Source organism: Eupeodes corollae, chromosome 1 (genome assembly GCF_945859685.1).
Source record: "Eupeodes corollae chromosome 1, idEupCoro1.1, whole genome shotgun sequence".
Taxonomy (NCBI): domain Eukaryota; kingdom Metazoa; phylum Arthropoda; class Insecta; order Diptera; family Syrphidae; genus Eupeodes; species Eupeodes corollae.
In genome coordinates, this window is record NC_079147.1 from 2,575,014 (window position 1) to 2,594,372 (window position 19,359).

At 33.0% G+C, this 19,359-nt stretch overlaps 2 protein-coding genes and 1 long non-coding RNA gene across 3 annotated transcripts; 1 reads left to right on the forward strand and 2 right to left on the reverse strand.

Annotated features, from left to right (window-relative positions):
• Positions 1 to 1,979: 1,979 nt before the first annotated feature.
• Positions 1,980 to 3,143, reverse strand: LOC129939277 (pre-mRNA-splicing factor SPF27). Its single transcript, XM_056047244.1, has 2 exons — positions 2,974 to 3,143; positions 1,980 to 2,906 (listed from the first exon to the last, which is right to left on the reverse strand). Exons 1-2 carry the CDS (start codon positions 3,046 to 3,048, stop codon positions 2,289 to 2,291), a joined length of 693 nt encoding a protein of 230 aa, XP_055903219.1. The 5' UTR covers positions 3,049 to 3,143; the 3' UTR covers positions 1,980 to 2,288.
• A 1,950-nt stretch (positions 3,144 to 5,093) lies between these two features.
• LOC129939729 (60S ribosomal protein L4) lies at positions 5,094 to 7,011 on the forward strand. Its single transcript, XM_056047846.1, has 4 exons — positions 5,094 to 5,234; positions 5,408 to 5,588; positions 5,663 to 6,033; positions 6,263 to 7,011. The coding sequence occupies exons 1-4, from the start codon at positions 5,232 to 5,234 to the stop codon at positions 6,932 to 6,934; spliced, it is 1,227 nt and encodes a 408-aa protein (XP_055903821.1). The 5' UTR covers positions 5,094 to 5,231; the 3' UTR covers positions 6,935 to 7,011.
• Positions 6,735 to 9,086, reverse strand: LOC129939730 (uncharacterized). The gene is made up of 2 exons (XR_008780573.1): positions 8,800 to 9,086; positions 6,735 to 8,725 (listed from the first exon to the last, which is right to left on the reverse strand). It is a non-coding gene; the product is annotated as an uncharacterized LOC129939730 (long non-coding RNA).
• Between the last annotated feature and the right edge of the window lie 10,273 nt (positions 9,087 to 19,359).

The window sequence follows — 19,359 nt, forward strand, 5'->3', positions numbered from 1 at the left end:
AGGCTATAAGAACTAAGAGAACAACTGTACAACTTTTTTTTTATCGCTGTACATTTTTTTATTTTGCCAAACGCCGACTTCTAATTTTGTTCGTCTTTCGTAGTTTTCAAACTTTTGTCAAAATCCATTAACCTTTTGTTGTTGTTTCTTGCTCAAAAACTTCCTGCCAATTAAAAATTGGATAATGTTTTGGAAAGAACATCATCCAATATCTACTTTTGAGAGAAAAATTTCCGAAAAATCTGTCAACATTGGAAGATCTTCCAATCGTGTATGCTAAGCTCTACCATTTAAAGTGTTTTCTAAAATTAGCCATATGGAATCCGCTTAAAATAACTGTTATCTGTTGAATTTATTTAATGATCTTAAATCAACGCCACACATTTTTCCCCCACCTACTTTTCTAGGAAAATAATTTATTTATTTATTTATTTATTTATCATCAATTAGAGATTATAATAACTCTTACAGACTATAGAAATACAAAATTTGTCTTAACATAAATTTTAGTCAATTAACCAGAAAGAATAAGCTGAGCATATTTTTAAATACATCTCTGCTCAAATGAAAATTAAAATCAATAAAATCAGATATTTGGTTAATTTCTCTGACACAGCGAGATATTGGCTCGTTAACAGCATAATTTACTCTATGAAATACCTCATGGAATAAACAACGATTTCTAAGCACTCGAGTTAGAGCATGTAAATTTATAAGAGACAATAAAAACGGACAGTCAATATGATAGGATAAAATATCTTTAATGAACATTATAGAATATATTTTGCGGCGATTTTCTAAGGTCTGAATGCCAAGAAGTTGACACCGAGTATTATAGGGTGGCATAACATCAGCGTTCCATCTAAGTTTATAAATAACTATTCCTGTAAATTTTCTTTGAATTTTTTCTATTCTAACAGAATGAGTTTTGTAAAACGGATTCCATACCACACAGCAGTACTCCAGAACTGAACTAACATAAGCAATGTAAAGCGTTTTTAAGGTATAGGGATCAGTTAGACCTTTAGAGTTGCGGACAACAAATCCAAGCATAGAGTTGGCCTTGTTTACTATGAATTCTAAATGATTACTGAAGCTGAATTTAGAGTCAAAAATCACTCCCAGATCTTTTTTGGCTGAGACTCTATCGAGAACTTTGTTCTCAATATGATAATCATATACAAAAGGAGAAGATCGGCGGGAAAATGAAAAACATTGACATTTAGAGATGTTGAGGTTTAATTTGTTGATTTTACACCAAGTTGATAAGCTTTGAAGATCTTTTTGAAGAAGCACACAGTCTACCGGATCTTTAATGCATCTCAGAAATTTGAAATCATCGGCAAACATTAAGGAAAAGGAATGTAAGAGAAAATCAGGAAGATCATATATGAATATAAGAAACAAAAGTGGTCCAAGATGGCTACCTTGGGGAACAATTTATGCTTCACAACTTAAATATGATCCACATATGTACATATGTATTAACTTCTTTTTTTAATTAAATTTTCAAGATACGTATTTAAAGGCGTTTTATTTCAAATCAAATAAAAATACAAAATTCAATTAGTTACTACTCAGACACATATATACTTTCATTATCATGCAAATTAAGCATCCAGCAAAAGTGTCAAATCCAAATGGGTTCCACACGTTGCTGGGTGCTTATTTAAGTTGATTCTTAAAGAAGACTTACCTACATATGTATAGTTAAGTTTCTTTTATTAAAGAAGTAAATTTTTTAAAAATTTTTGTATTTTTTTGTATCAATTTACATAATCTTACTTGTAAATAGTGTCACTTTCCAAATCTAACAACAATTGTTCGCATTCGAAGAAGCGTTGGCCTGTCCTCTATTAAAAGCTAACATGTACATAATGTAGATACCATATTACTTGAAAAACGTAAAACGGTCAATTCAAAATGCTGGAAAACCTTTTTTCTTTAACTAAAGTCCAAATAAAGATGCCTTACCATTCTTCATCGTAAAACTAAATTTTATTATTCTCAAAACATCGAATTTGGCATTATTTTATGTCTTATCGTTAACTTGTCATAAAAGCTTTTAAATAGGTCAGAGAGACTCTTAGTTGTAAGCTAGCATCCACGATGACCAATTCCACTGTTATCATATTACAAACATTCAAGATCGTTAGTTTTACCTCATATTATAAAAAACTGATAAATTAAAGTTTCGAATTTGTTAAAAGATTTTATTGATTTTTTATATCGCTTTGAAATTATATTAACTTAAACATACATTCTGTAGGTACATAAAATTGATCTCTTCAAGCATTTCCATTTGTCACAACTGAGTCCCCGTTTTCTAATGGTTCACTGTCATTATCTTCTTCTTCCTCCAGCTTTGCCGTTATCTCTGCAATTTGTTTCTCTAGCTCCACGCACTGCTGTTCGATCTCATAGTTCTTTGACACCAACATAACCCAATTAGCTTCTAAGGTTTTCAATTTTTCGCCGGCTTGTGTTTGAGCTTGTTTACGCTGCCAATTTACATCTTGAATGCTCTTTTTGATTTCTTGTAGTTTATTCTGGGCTTTGGCTTGGAGGGCTACGAAGATCTCTAAATAGGCCTTCCATGACTCGCAGCCATACTCAACCATAAGCTCGAGATTCATTGCTCTGGTCCATTGATGTTCGAGTTGCGCCATGGAGTTTTCAATGGATTCTTGCCATGCGGATAACTCGGAGAGTTTACCCGTCGAGGGCGGTGGAAGTTCGTATCGTTTCATACTCAATGTTTCCATGGGTTGTCGGTTTTGTATTCTCTCGAACTCGTAGGCCATCATTTTGGTTTCGAATGCTGATGTGTTTAGCGGTGGAAGGTGGTCAAGATAGTTCTTGGTGGGCCGATAGCGACGACATTCCTCTTCGACCATTGCCAAAGCCTAGACATTAGAACGATGAGCTTGTTAGAAATTATATTGTTTGTATTTTTGTATTTCTTTCTCTTACCGATTCTCTGACGCCAGGATCATCATAGCCATGATCAATGTAGGGCAATGCATCAACAATTACTTCACCAGCCATATTAAATAATTTATATTATTTATTTCAATAGAAAAGTTTTTAAGAAATTAAACAAGCACAATCAATTTATGCTGTAGTGAACTTTAGTGTTTTGTTTCTGTTTCTGTTTGTCAAAAATTGACAGGTTAGTTGTCACTGCTACAAAACAAGGCACAAAAATTTTTTTTTTATTTAGAAGGCATACGAAACGATAGGAGTAATGTGGTCTAGCCACAAGAGTTATTCCGAATAAACACGTGTTAATAATAGACGGTGATCACATTTTATTGAAACTTATGACGGACTTTCATGTATCTGCACTTCGAAGTCTAATGACAAAGAGGAGGTAAAATAATAAAATTACACTGCTTGGATAGAGAAAGAAGAATGCAATATTTTCTTTCATTAGTGAGATACTTTGCCGAATTGTAATTTGGTTTAAAAATATTAAAAAGTACTTTTTAAAACGATGAAAAATCATTGTGTACTTAGTTATAGCAACCATTTTTCTTTTAAGCCAATGTTTTGTGGTTTTCCAAAAATGCTTTTCAATTATCTTACATTTTTTAAGTTTTTGTTAGATTTTTCTAACAATAATAATTTATTTATTTATACGTCTTAAAAGTTACACACTCCATTTAGACTAATAATTATATAATACATAACATAAAAATAAAATACATAATTTACTTATAGCATTATAACAAATTTACTAATATATTTTTCAAAACATTTCTATTAATATTAAAATCAATTGCAAAATCATATTCATTAAAATCCATACAAGCTCTTGTGATAGGATTATACTTAGCATAGCTAGTACTGAGGTAAGGAACATTTAGGAAATCACAGTCACGAGGGTGCAAGTTTCTAGAAGGCGCATAAAAAACTGGACAGTCAATATTAAAATTCAAGACATCAAATGCAAAAAGTATTGAGTTTAATTTTCTTCTCTGCGCAAGAGGTTTTAGGTCAATTGAAATACACCTCGTCTCATAAGATGGAACATTTGAATAACCATATATTTTTCGTTAGGCAAACTTTGTGAACCTTTTTTGAACTCTTTCTATACGACAAATGCTAGACGCGGTAAAGGGACTCCATTAATTAATTTCATTACACTTTCGTTTAGGCTTGCGGCAAAACTGTATTCTCAAAAAATAAAGTTAGCTGTAATCCGAAACTTTTACGAATTCCTAAAAAAAACGTTAAATCCGTTCGTAATGCAAAATTGTATGAGTTTTTTCTGAGATCGTGAAAGATTCCGATTAATATGGAGTTGGTGATCATAAAGAAATATATCTACCAGTATATTTCTCTACGTTCGTGATGAAAAAAGAGTTACCACCGGTGCATTGAACAAAACAAATTATTGAGACAAATAAAGAAAAGTTGGTGTTAATTAAATTCACAATTAATTTGTGATGATTTGTAGTCGGATTAATTAATTATTTAAAAAGGTTTTTCCTTTTTGACCGCAAAAATAGTAATAAAAAGGCAAAATTTGTTGTTGTTTTTAAATTGCAATTCTTTTTATTCAAAATGAATGCATTTCGGTTCTCAGCTGCCTTATTATTACGATTTTTGCGGTCAATAAGGAAAAACCTTTTTAAATAATTAGGAGATGGTGCTTAAAAATGAATTTCATTTTGTCGACCACTTCTAAAAAAAAGGCGAGCATAGTTAAAGAGGTGATATAATCTTTAATTGGGATTTCCTTTTTGATTTTGAATCTACTACTAATCCATATCTAGAATGTCAACATTTGCTAGACACACATAACTACCAAAATGTATCAATTCTTAAATTCATTAATTTCCGTGATTCCTTTTTATTTCCATTTAACTTGTTTGTTAATTTTGTTGGCAGTTACTTTGCACCAAGAAGAAAAAATTGTAATATTCTCTTAAAAAATTGACGAATATTTAAGAATTATTTCGTGAACTTGCCAATAAAATACCCTAAGGGCCACAAAAAACTGTACCTGCTACTACACATTCACAAGTGTGTAACACACCTTGCAGTCAGTCAAATTTCTCTTTATGTATGCTTCCGCCATCTATCAGCTCAAACAAACACTCTTTTCGGCCATCTTGAACTTCCGGCAAAATGCTGTCTTTTTTAGTCCGTCATTCTTTAATACAGGACGTTTCTGCTACTGCAGACAATAAAATATTAAAATTTGGGATATTTAACCAAATAAAATGGTAAGAATTATTGAAAGTTCGCAGTGCTAAGTGGAAAGATAACATTTGTCAAAAAATATTGGCCCAAATGCATCAAATACTATCAGAAAAGTGTTATTGAAAAATACTGCACGTGTTATTGAAATGTGAATAGTGTATGCCTCGCGACTCAAGTTCGACTTTCTCTATTTCAGAGTTTAGCCAACGCCAGACCTTTGGTCTCCGTCTTTACGGACAAAAATGAACAAATCAAGGAGAAGAACATCTGCCTCCCATTTGTATTCAAGGCACCAATTCGCCCTGATGTTGTCAATGAGGTTCACCAATTGATGCGCCGCAACAAGCGTCAAGCTTATGCTGTCAGCGAACTTGCAGGTTAGTAGCTCCGCGTCACAGGCCTCTCAGTTTTTATACATTGCTAATGTTTGTTTTTCGTCTTCTTCCTATAGGTCACCAAACCTCTGCTGAATCCTGGGGTACTGGTCGTGCTGTTGCCCGTATTCCTCGTGTCCGTGGTGGTGGTACTCATCGCTCCGGTCAGGGTGCTTTCGGTAACATGTGTCGTGGTGGTCGTATGTTTGCCCCAACCAAGACTTTCCGCAGGTGGCACCGCAAGATCAATGTGAACCAACGTCGCTACGCCGTTGTTTCAGCTATTGCCGCCTCTGGCGTACCAGCTTTGGTTCAGTCCAAGGGACACATCATCGATGGAGTCTCTGAGTTCCCATTGGTTGTTTCCGATGAGGTCCAAAAGTTGCAGAAGACCAAACAAGCTGTTGTCTTCTTGAGACGTATGAAGATCTGGGCTGACATCCAAAAGGTAAGCAATTGCACCTGAACTTTTCATCTTTCTGCAACGTTTGCATTTATTTGCGGTGACACTATGACCCTGTGTTTCTGCTGCAGGTGTTGCTAGATCATATTGGATCAACAGGCGTTCCGTTTTAGAGTTTTTCACGCTCAATCTCGGGGTAGCTTGGTCCTACATTTAACCTTATCTAGATCTTGACATGACATAAATAACTTTTATTTTCGTCTCATCATTTCAGGTGTACAAATCCCAGCGCTTCCGTGCTGGACGTGGTACCATGCGTGACCGTCGTCGCATTGCCCGCCGTGGACCTTTGGTCGTCTACTCCAAGGATGAAGGTCTCCGTAAGGCTTTCCGTAACATCCCCGGTATTGAAACCATGAACGTTGACAAGATGAACCTCTTGAAGTTGGCCCCTGGTGGTCATGTTGGTCGCTTCGTCATCTGGACCGAGTCTGCATTCCAACGCCTCAACGAATTGTTCGGCACATGGAAGACTCCATCCACCCTCAAGAAGGGATACAATCTACCCCAACCTAAGATGGCCAACACCGATTTGGCTCGTCTGTTGAAGTCAGAAGAGATCAGGAAGGTGTTGCGCGATCCCAAGAAGAGGGTATTCCGTCGCGTGCGTCGTCTGAATCCACTGAGCAACACCCGCCAGTTGATCAAGTTGAACCCATACGCTGAGGTTCTTAAGCGTCGTGCTCTCTTGGCCGCCGAAAAGAGGAAGATCAACCGAGTGTTGTTGAACGCCAAGAAAAACAACATTGTATTGCCCAAACACCACTTCGCTAACGTCGCCGTTAAAGCCGAGGCTAACCGCTCAAAGATGTTGTCCAAGGCCTTAGCCGAAAGGAAAAAGAAGTTGGCTGCCAAGAAGAAGGCCGCTCCCGCTCCCAAGAAGTAAACATCTACTTCGTTACTGAATTTTTATAATATAAACAAAAATTATGGATAATTCATAATATAAAATTTAAAAATATATATTTAGTGATATTCTTTTTTTAATTCATACAACAAATTTGAGATCTCTTATTTTCGTGGATTATGGATCGTTGATTACGGTTTTCAATTGATTTTTGATAAAGTGCATTGCTTATATGTTGGAAGTAGGTTTTCTAGGGTGGATTTAAGCTTAATATGAAGATAATTGGACTGATCACAGTTCCCGTCATCGGAACAGGAGATTTGTAATACAAATAACAACAAAAGTCTGGGAGCTTTCATCAAAACAAAATAGAGTTTTGTTTCGAGTTGGACTGAAGCATGATGGGTTTTCTAAGAGACCTGGGGTGGAATCGGCTTACGCGATTGTTGATAGTCGTTTTTGATTATTAACTCTTATTTACTGTGCTTGGGCTAAATATTTTCCGGCCTACAAAATTATTTTGCTGGTTCTTAAAATATCGAAACTGAAATCTAGAATAGGAGTCAATCTTCTGAATTTCACAATTGTTGAAATATTCAAATCTTATAATTGTTGGTTTACGTGGATGAATCGAAAGGGAAAGGATTGATGAACACGATTGGACCTGTTTTTTATTGTTGTTGGTGTCTAGATGCAGGCAACACGTGTTAATATGTATGTTGAAATGAAATGTGTCTTCTGTAGTCTATTACCTTTATTATGGTTGGTGAAACGAACATTCGAAGTGAGATGTTTTCATTGGCATACTAACACATTCGATATACCACGGTAGACGAACTTTAGAATTCGAAATTCAGTTCTACCATACAAAAATAATTAAAACAAACTGTTATGTTCAATTTATATTTGTTTTTATTTTAATAAGCAACAAAGATTTTTTTTTTGAGAAAACGAAAAATACAGACAAATTTCAGAATGCTTCGACTGCGCAACAATATTCGACACAACTCTAATTTCTTGGAACTCCTTAATCATCTGTAAGTATAAAAAATATTTTGTACTGGATGTTCTTTTAATTCTAATTAATTTCTTAAGTTTCAGATCGTATTTTCGATTGAATAATGAAGCGTTTGTTTTCGTATTTAACAATTTAGAAAACCAATTTAAAAATGCAAGCACCTCCTTAATCCCTGCTGTACTAAATTTAGGTGGGGACGCTGGTGATTGTTGTTTAGCGGCTTCACCAGTTTCTTTTTCAGGCAGCACTTCAATGTCTTGTAAGCCGATTGATAAGTTATCTGTAATTTGGTTAAATGAACCAAAGCACATACCATCTGGCTTATAGCTTGCTCAAGTCCAAGCAGTTCATCCACAGCTTGTACCAAAGGTTTCTTTTGATTTTAAGCTTATAATCCAGCACAACATGTTGAATGAATTCAAGTTTTATTTGGAATGTTTTTTTCCATCGCGAGTAGGTGGGCCAAGTTAGTTGAGGATTGTAGCAAATTGGTCCCAATGTTCCTTTTGGTTTTTTTTTTGAACAACAACACCTTGCCAGATTCGGGTTCATTCGATTAACTTTTTTATTAATTCTCTTGCAGTTGAATAAATTCATTGAATTATATTATTTTAATAATAAAAAACAATATCAGTTTTGAGAACAGACTTTTCACATTTAACGTAACGTTATTCACTTATCTTTTACTTCTTTTACATAGTTTTACTATTTCTAAGTAATCAACAAACAATATAAAAAATATCCAACCATATTCATCTTAAAAGTACTAATGATCATGTAATGAAGAACAATACAATATACCTGTCACAGGACTGACGAAAAAGACGAAATTTGAGATTATAATTAGGTTGTGAATATGACAATTCGCAAATTAAAAATTCCTTACCGGTGGGGGGAAGTAAAACATAACGAACTAGTAAGTTGCCGTTTAAATAGCAAGTGAAGTTTATTATTATGAATTTCCTTCTTTTACACAAAATAAATGCTTACTGAACAGCAGCAGTGCTGTTTGTGGGTGGTGTCATCTTTGTTAGATTATTTCTGGATTATATCTGTTGTTTTCACAACATGCTGGCCCCTTAAACTGGAACTTAACTGCTCAGAGAGGTAAAATGATGGCAAAACTGATGATCATTTCAATGCTTGTCATGATTTCTCTTCCAATAATTGTTGTCGTATGGTAAGTATCAAGCAGTTTGATGGCAGCTTCTTTGTCCCCACAACCTCTTAAGATAGTAGCTACTGAATCGGAGTCGCAATTAATGTTAACTGTTGTAGAATTTGGGACACTAGAAATCCAAGTGTTCTGTTGATGCAGCTCAATCCAGTTTTGAATTAACGTTTTTTTTTTGTAATTTCGAATATGAACAAACTACATTTTAACAAATCAAATTCTAATATGAATAAATAAAATAAAAAAAATAACGACTCACCATAGGACTGACATGTTGACTGGTTTATCCAGGTATAGACAACAAACATAACCCAAACTCTGGTACAGTTATAGTGGCCGACAAATTGTGCGAACCGCAACTAACTTTATTACCAACATTAAAATTTAAAGTGGGATTTGACGTTGAGTCGGCTATATTTTGCATGAATTTCAAATTTAAATAACACAACAAGTGACGAATGAAACTGAACAAAAATTTTTTTATTTTTTCAAATAAAGTGGAGAACACTAAATTGATAAGTTTTAATTGTTGGTTTTCGGGGTTCTAACATGCCAAAGGATTGACTTTTTAAGAACTAATTGTGTTTTTTTAATAACTTGTATTCAAAATGAAGAACAGAAATTGGGTCTTTCCATTGTTTTAAAATAAATTCTAATCTTAATTAAATATAATAAAACTTTGTATGTATTGGTTTATGCCTCGCGTTACCTATCTTTTGAATAATCACCCATATGTACTTACATTGTTTTATTTTCCGACAATATGAACCTTCAACAAATAATAACACGAATGACGTTCAAATTAACGAACATTCGATAACGAAAATAGTGTGAGATCAATTTTCTCGCCAATGGTAATAGTATATATAATATTATATAAATATATATATATATATGTATATAGTGAGTGTCATTAATATTCGGTTTTTATTCTTAAACATTGGTTTTTTCGTAGTAAAAGTTGAATTTAGGTTTATTATTTGCAACCCTTGAAAAAGAAACCTTGTTATTTTTCACCATAATAAAGCTAAAACAATATGCAAACAAAATTGTTGATATTTTAGACATGAAGCCAAAAACTGTCGGTGACATTGTGCGTAGGTATAAAAGAGAAGGAAGGATCGAACCAAAGAGGCAGATGGGTCAACCAAAAAATTAAACAATGAAAGAAGAACGGCTTATAGTAAGAAAAATCAAAGTAAATCCTCGTTTAATTGCGAGGTAACAATAAGTAAGTAAGTAATAAGTAAGTAGGTACAACCTGTTTGGATCGGATGGAAGAGAAGAGAAGCAAACAGTGAAGCTTGGAGACGGGCACATCATGGTTTTGGGGTGCATTTCGGCAAGAGGCATGGGAAATTTAGTATTCATCGACGGTATATTGAAAAAGGAATACTATTTGAAGATCTTAAAAGAAAATTAAGGCAAAGTGCTGAGAAAAAGGGCAATTAAAGGAATTTCAAATTTTACCAGGACAACGATCCGAAGCACAAGGCGTATATTGTAAGGGAATGGCTTCTCTATTAATCTCCAAAAGTTATCCAAACACTTCCACAATGTCCAGACCTTAACCCAATCGAGAATTTGAGGGATGAATTTTACCGTCGAGTTCGCGAAAACCCTGTCTCTTCAATAGGAGCACTTAAGCAACGGCTTCAAGAAGTATGAAGCAAAATAGACATTGAATACCTTCAAACAATTATAAAAAATATGCCGACGCGACTGGACGCAGTTTTATCCAATCAAGGGTATCCAACGAAATAATAGTATTAATAGTAAGAAAGATTAATTAAAAAGTTAATGTAAGTATGTACAAAAAAACTAATATTAATGAAGTCTTATTTCTGAGTTGTAGTATTCTTTATTTATTTTATTTTGTTAATTTGCTATTTTAATTAAAAAATATATATACATATATTGAAATTACTAAATGCAAAATATTTTAAAGAAAAACTGGTTCTCAACTTTTTTAAAGTTTAAAGTAAAAAGTAAAGTGTTTTTTGGGAAAGAAACAAAAAAAATAGAATATTAATGGCACTCACTGTAATATATATGTACATACATACATACATGCTAAAAAGCAATACAATTGTCCGTATGTTTGCATATTTTATTTTGTCATCCAACCCAATAATAAAGAAATCATTGGATTTACCTGAAATGATTCTTTATCTTCGTTTCTAATTTTAAAATCATAATTTTAAAAAGAATGCAATTAATACCTACTTGATGTTGAATCTTACAGAAAATGTCATACCAACCAAAATAATTATATGATACACCATTTAAACAATGATCTGTTACTTTTTTGGCTCACCATTAAGTTGAAAATATCCTCTTCTTTAAGACTATACTCGCTTTTGACATTAAAAATCATTAAGTATTTACTTTCAATTAATCACAGATTAAACTTTTTTATTAATGACCTTTCGCGTATATTTGTATCTAGTAACTTTATATGAAGGAGTAATTATTCTCCATTAAAAAGTAGAAAAAACCAATAAAGGTTTCAAAAAAATACAAAAAACTAATAAATTTGTTTTTAAGGATTTGCTAAAATAAAACTGTTTGCATCGTGATATTGGTCAAATGGTCATTTCACAATCAAGCACATATAAAACAATTTTCTTGGTTGACATGGAATGTTAGAAAACACTTTTAAATTATGCGTCTTGAAATTGTTACACATTCCAAAGTGTTCGTGTTTTTAAGACAAACTTAAGCACAGATTTTATTGAATTTCTTAATTTTTTGAAATGATATCATTTTTTTAACATATAACATGTTAGAAGTTATGCTTTAAATATAGATTAGATAAATTTTAGTGAAAAAGGAACTAAAGATTCAACTAATTTTACTTTAAACATGCAACTTACATAAATGTAAAGAATATCTTAATAAAATATATACATGTACATATGTACGCATGGCATACAATAATACAATGTAAATTGTGAATCGAATTAATTTCAGGAAAAATGTATATAACAAACAAAAATTATCATAATAAGCTAACTCTTTGGAAAGCAAACATTGTAATTTAATATAACATATATTGAACTACAAATAAGAATACAAAGAAATAGATTTACTCGCTGACCTTTTTCTAGATTTGGCCTTGTTTTTGTTGGAAAAGGTTTAGGAAAATTAGTTTTTGTTTCCATTTGGTGTTATAGTTCTGGACTCTCTGCGTGTATTTAATTATACGAGTATTATAGGTAGAAATCTATTAACACGTTTATACAGGGTGTCCCGTAAGTAATGCATAACCCTGAAATGCCGCATAGTAGACTTTATGACCATCCTGAAAACTGATAAAAAAAGTTCTATCCCAACCACAAGAAAAGTTATATGCATTTTTTTGTTCAGTGCTTTATTTTTTTTTTTAACTTTACATTTTTGAATACCACGACTACAAGTGCATGAGTTCCATCATTTTTTTTGCAGGAATATTTTACATTACTTGAAAATTATTATAACTGTTGGACTTCTTAGACAAAAAATTATTTAACATTGAATTTCAATGCAAAATGTGAAAACAAATAATTTTTGAAAAAGTTAAATCATAGCTGGTATAACAAAAATGCATAAATATCTGAATGGCCAACTATTTTAAAAATATGCGCGTTAAATGCAGATTTCAAAATGGTATTACTTATTATTATATCTAGAGTCAATAGTAAGTTATTGGTAAAAATCTGCAATACTAGAGTAAATTTAGCAAAAACAAAAGTTTTCAAAATTTCTCCTAGTTTTAGCGCTTATAATATATCATTAATATTCAAATATATGCCCTCAAAATATGCTCAATAAATGTAAAAGATGTTAATTTGAAGCGTTATTTGCTTTAGTAAATTGATTAATAAGATAATACCAATCAAAAAAAGAAAAATCAAAACTTTTCTTCTTCATTCCAACTTTTTGAAGATAAATAAGACATTCAAAAAAATTGTTTAGTGACGAATAGCTCATTTTAGCACACATACATATATTATTAAAGAAAAAAAAAAACCAAAGCAAATTCATTTTTGAAAAGAAAGAAAATTTATTGCAAATTTTTGTTGCAGTAAATAACTAACTTTTCTTTCAATTTTTTAAACATTAAGCTTTGTCTGTTTGATCAAAATACACTTTTTTACATACATGGAAAAGCTGCGTTCAACGTCAACAGAAGTGATCGAAGCGTATTTGAATGCTTAAGCAATTGTATAGTCTTCAACTGCTATAGATTTCTCTTCTGACAAAGCCATTGCAATTATTTTTAGTTTTTCAAAGCCATCATTTTTTTCCATTAAGTTTTCTATTTTTTTTTGTATTTCAATGATTACGCAGATTGTTTTCACTTATAATTGGTGTGCTGAAATTGAGCGATAAACCACCTGGTTAAGTTTTGAAATTGATGTTACTAGAAACCCATAGTTTGATGCCAAAATATTAAGTCGGCTTTCAATTTAAGAATATCTTCCTCGTTGTTGCTTGGCGTAGTAGTTCACCGCTTCGAGCAATGTCCCCCATCGCGTTATGAGTGGTTGTGGTGGAAGTTCCAGTCCAGGTTCTATGTCTCTTAAAAGTTTTCACTCTGGATGGAGCCCTAATTTTTTTTCTGATTTTTTGTTTCGAATTTTTGTTCTTATTAATGCTTTATTTTTAATTGCTTGCCTTTACAAACAAAAATTAAAAATATGCAATAGTATGCCTTTTGAGAGCTAGAATATGCATTTTCAGTAAAATATGCCCTAACAGATGACGTTTAAAAGACGAAGATTTCAATGAAACCCATTTCTAAGTATAAGTAAGTCTTAACCCTGGGCAGTCGGTATTCTTATGTACATGCATTATAATGTTACATACTTTAAATTAGCTAACTTATTAACTTCATTTAAGGGGGTATTCTGGACTAGAAACATGAATTTTAGGTAATTTTTGAAGTGCTGTAGAAAAAAGCAAGCAACAATTTTACCATCAATTTTCTTATACATTATTTATTCACATTAGAAGCATACAAAAAAATTAAAAAAGTAAAAAAAAATCAAAATTCCGTTAGTTATCAGCTGATGGATTGGTGTGTCTCAAAAATTTGGTGTGTGACCATACCCACGATTTTAACTCTCCTAGAAATCTGAAATCAAAAACTAAAAAAAAATATTAATTTACAATAATGTCGCAATGTCTGGAACTACGGAAAAGTTACAAACATTTTTTTTTTTACAAAATTTCGACTGCCTAAAAAAAAATGTACAACCTTTTTGAACATTCTTCCATTTATTAAAAATAGTAAAAATGAAAATTTGGGGATGGCCGTAGTTCCGGACGTAGAAAAGTCCCTAAAGAAGACTCTCTTAAAATTTCAAGTAAATCGGTTCGACAGAACCTGAAAAATCGTGGGTATCAGATTCAAAAAGACGTAACTTAAGGTGGCGCTACTGTCCTGTGTGAACTAGGGCCTAGATTCAAAAAGACAGTTCTGAGAAAAACGCGTTTAAAGTAACCCATTATGTCTTTTGTTCTATTAGTTGCAGCCCAACCGATTTGGATGGCTGCTCAGCAAAATACTTATTTCTCCTCTCGTAGACATATTCTTAAATAGTTAAACTATGAAAATATGAAACAAAAAAAATCGATTTTTTTTATTTCTAGACCAGAATACCCCCTTAATCTAAAACGATATATGCATTAACAAACCACCGAGATTTTGCGGAGGCGGTCACAAATCGATAAGCATATAAAAACAAAAAGGGTAAAAGTCTTACAGATAAAAAATATCACTCATACGCCCAGGTATCCCCCTAGAACAAGTGCATTTGTTTAGAATTGGGCTTTTCAATAAACCATTTGTAGTTAATTTAATTTTACTTCTTGCTTCATTTGACCTTCATATTGGTATGTACCAGCTTATTATTGAAGAACAATGTCTTGAGTACTTCAATGCAAAATTTAAATAAAAATTAATTTCTTTGTTTTTTGTTTAAGAAGTTTGTGGATAAAGGATTCAGGAATCACAACAAATTATTTTCGTCTCCGAAATATTAATCCAAGAATCTCTAACGGCTCGAAAATATTTAAAATAATATTAAAATATTTTGAACCAAATATTGCAATTTGCAAATTGAAATTATCTTTTTTTATTCCAATCTATTAGCATAGAATGTTTTCTGTAAAAGGTTTCCTTGTCAATTTGGAAAAGAAATAAGTAACATTTGTTTACAATACAAAATACAAATCGTGATGGACTTGTAGCTTGCGTGAGGAGTGTTTTGAAGACAGTCTTTTTGTTTTTACATTTTGTACTATGAACTTAAAGTAGAGATTTTCGAAGTAAAGTTCTGAATTTAAAATTCATGACGCTTGAAAAACTTACCAGTCAAAATTTACGTTCAAAGAATGGAGATGACTGCAAATAAAGTCCCTTATATTGGCTGAACCTGCCCATTGAAATGATAGGGAAAGATAGAGCGTGGCAAGGCGTTCCACATTCGCGTAGTACGGCTAAAAAATGATTCTCGGTACTTCATAATACGGCCGAAGTTGGGCTTAAGGGTAGGATTATGGGCATTCATAGAAGAGCGGGTATTACAGTTAAATTGTTTAAATGGAGGAATTCAACGGGCTATTTTACAAGAGCATAGTCCGTTAAAACAACGGTAAAAAAGGGTGAGACAAGAAACTTTGCGTCGATGTTCGAGTAAAGTAATGAAGTTGATGATGTTAATGTCACCAATCATTTTAAAAGCTCTTCTTAGAATACTTTCCAAGATGCTTAAATAAGTTACTGGAGCCCCAGCCCAAAGATGAGAGTTATGTATATTCAAATTCGGACGCTTATAGGTTTTGAAGATTGTAGTCAGATCAGACGGAACGTCTCAAAAAACCTAGAAATCTTGCAACATTGTTGGCGACATCGCGTATGTGATCGCTCCACAAAAGATGGTTGCTGATGAACATTCCGAGGATGTCGAGATTTTCCGTTTCGTTGATGCAAGTTCCAGTTGCAGGGTTTATCTCACTTTAACAATACAGCATTGGTTTTTTTAAAGCATTAAAATCTACACGATTTTTTATTCCCCATTGTATGCTGTAATGCTGTGTAGGTCGAAATTTAATGAGCTTATCATATTTTGCCGTTGCAGTCCCTGTTCCACATCCAAAGAGGAGGGTTGTGAGTCTGGAAACGAATAGAAAAAGCTAAGAGTGCTATCGTTAGCGAAACAATGTATTGAATTAGAAGTAGCATACAGGAAATGATTTATAAAAATGAGGAAAAGGGTCGGAGACAAAGCGTAGCCCTGGAGAACAGCAGAATTTATTTTATAGGCTTCAATCCGTCCAAACAAACTTGAATTAACCGAAAGGAAATTTTTCAATAAGAGAGTAAGATGCCTGACTATATCAAAACGATGTAAAGATTTGTTCCACTATTCGGTGAGATGAACCATGAGATCACCCGTGGACCTATTGCTACGAAACCGGTATTTCCGGTCATTAAGAAGCTTTAGTTCCTCAAGATATTTTTTTTAGCTGATAATTAGGCAGCGTTTCCATGACCTTAGAAAGAAAGAACGTTAGTGCTATTGGTCGATAATTTGCGGGAGAAGAAGATTCGCCTCTTTTTGGGATTGGCTAAACAAAAGGAGTTTTCCAACTACTTGGAACGAGCACAGAAGAATAGGATAGGTGGAAAAGCTTACTCAGTGGTCTTGCTACCGTGGAAAAACACCTCTTCAAAATAATAGCGGGAATACCACCCGGACCAGCGGATTTATGTATCTTGAGATCTTTAAGAACTCTCGCCACTTATTCCCATAGAATCATTTACGCGTTCATAAACTGGGAGAGCCATGACACTATCTGGTAAGGTGGAATTTTCGGCGAACTGCCTTGCAAACAAGTAAGCTTTATGAATGTAGCTTACTAAAGGAGTGTCATTGACAGCAAGCGTAGGAACCGAGGAAGAAGAAGAATACCTCATGTATTTTAAAAATGACCAACAATTCTTACCGCCTTTGTGACATTGCAGTATTTTTTTTCCGTAATTTTTGGTCATGTAAAAATTTAATCCTTCGTATATGGGCGTGACAGACTTTCCTGGCATGTTTAAACCTTTTCCGGTTTTCCTCAATTTGGTTGGCTCTAAAACACTCTTTATCCTTGGTAGCCTCTTTGCTGTTCGAATCGAACCATGATTTAGTTTAAGGTTTAATGCTTTTAACCCTATTCGGGATAAAGGTTTTCATTCCCAAAGCAATCATACAAGTAATTATATCTGCAATAGAGACTACATATGTCACTTCCGAAGAAGTATAGTAAATACTTAAAGATCCTGAAGAAATCATTGGTCGCATTCACAAAGCTAGTGGCTACGTAGTCAAGGGATTTTGATTGGCTAAATCTAACTACAAAAGTAGTTGAAATTTCCCCTCCAACGTAGTGTACAAATTTCGGCTACCAACTTAGTGCACACTGGTTTTGACTTTTCATAATCAGCTGCTCGGTAAGGACACAAAAATTCAAAATGAAATAAATCTTTCGGAATTGAAATACAAATATAAATAAATCATATTATACATATCTTCTATTTGGTTTTACTGAATTTTAAAGAAAAAAAAAGTATTAAATGTTCTGAAAACACAAATGTTTCTTATTTCATATTTTTGTATTTGTCATTAATATGACAGTTCCGGATTGACTAGCTTTCTAGTGAAATTTTCCATTCCCAAAGCTAGTGGAATTTTGACTACGTAGTCACTATCTTTGTGATTGGGCCCATTGAGACCGTTCCAGTTGGCTTTCTCGTACTGTCAAACGGTTCTTTTTAGAGCTCTTTCTTTAACTGGTTTTGTTCGACACGAGAAATTATCAGATATGACACTATGGTCCGATGGGCCAAGAGGCGTCAATACACTGATTATGTACTTATCACGATCAGAAGTAAGAAACAATGTTTCTTATTGTTTCATTGAAATCAATTATTTCCAAAAAATTAGATGCTATTTATATTTTTATCAGAGCAGTTATTGTTTATAAAATTGAATGTTTATATTCGCAATTACATACACAAAATTCTGTGGACTTATACATAAAAACACGGTTAATTATGAAACCTTCCAATTGAAAATATCTTAAATCATAGAACATTAAGATTCAATATCAGGAACTATTTATTGAAAATATGTACGTTTTCATGCATTTAGAAATCTGATAAGAAAAAGTGTGCTACTCTTATAAACTTCTAATTTAATTTTTACATACTTCCAGTTAATATTTACAAAAAAAATAGCCTTCCACGGGTACTTCTTAAAAACAGAATATTTTGAAAGTATCGTAAAATACACGCTTCTGTTTAATTTGGTGGTCATTTACCATACTATGTACATAAATTGTACATTATATGAAATTACCTCGTTGGTACTCATGTATTTTATAAAATGACATTAATTATCTGTTGAAACATGCGGCTACTATTCTGCATTACATTTTATCGTTTACATGTTCTTGGACAGACCTTAATCTACGCTTATTTAAAAAATAAAAAAAACATTTTGTAACTGCAAAATAGGGTTTCATTGAAACTGAACAGTGAACATTAACCCTTATCACATCTTATAAGGGCATTGGAATTTTATTTTTCCTTTCAATCTGATTCTTTATTGCATTCAATTGAAATGCACATATAAAACATATGGCACTTTGCCCCGTGCGTCGTCGGGCGTCGCATTGCTGGCTGGTTCTGCTACTTCTACCGGCCAAATACTCAAGTGCAGGAGCCGATAATATGGAGAAAAATAAAACGAAGATACGCCTCGTGCCGTGCTTTGTTTTCCGCACAATTTTCTATTTCTCGTAATATTTAAATCACTTTGCATCGCGCTCACATTTGTTTTTGTTAGTTTGCTGATTGATAATGAAAATGTTAAATTTCCGTTGATATTAGCGATGATAATTTAAGACGACAACAATGGATGGAAATGGAAATGGAAGTAGTTTGACTAGAGGGAGAGCAAATCAATTCAACGAATTGAACGAGAGAATCGGCCAACACCATAGGAAGATAGATCATCTTACTTCGTAATGCGAAAGGGCATTGGTGAATGAGTTTTTGTTTTTGATCGATTTTTGTTTTATTTAAATATAAGTATATTCTTTCGAACTGATCATTTTATGTATGGTTAAAAAGATATGTTTTGAAAGACGTGGTTAAATAAATAAATAAGGTAGCGCAACAGTCCTTTGAGAACTAGGGCCTAGTGGCTTACAATTCTAAACTATTCGTGTGTG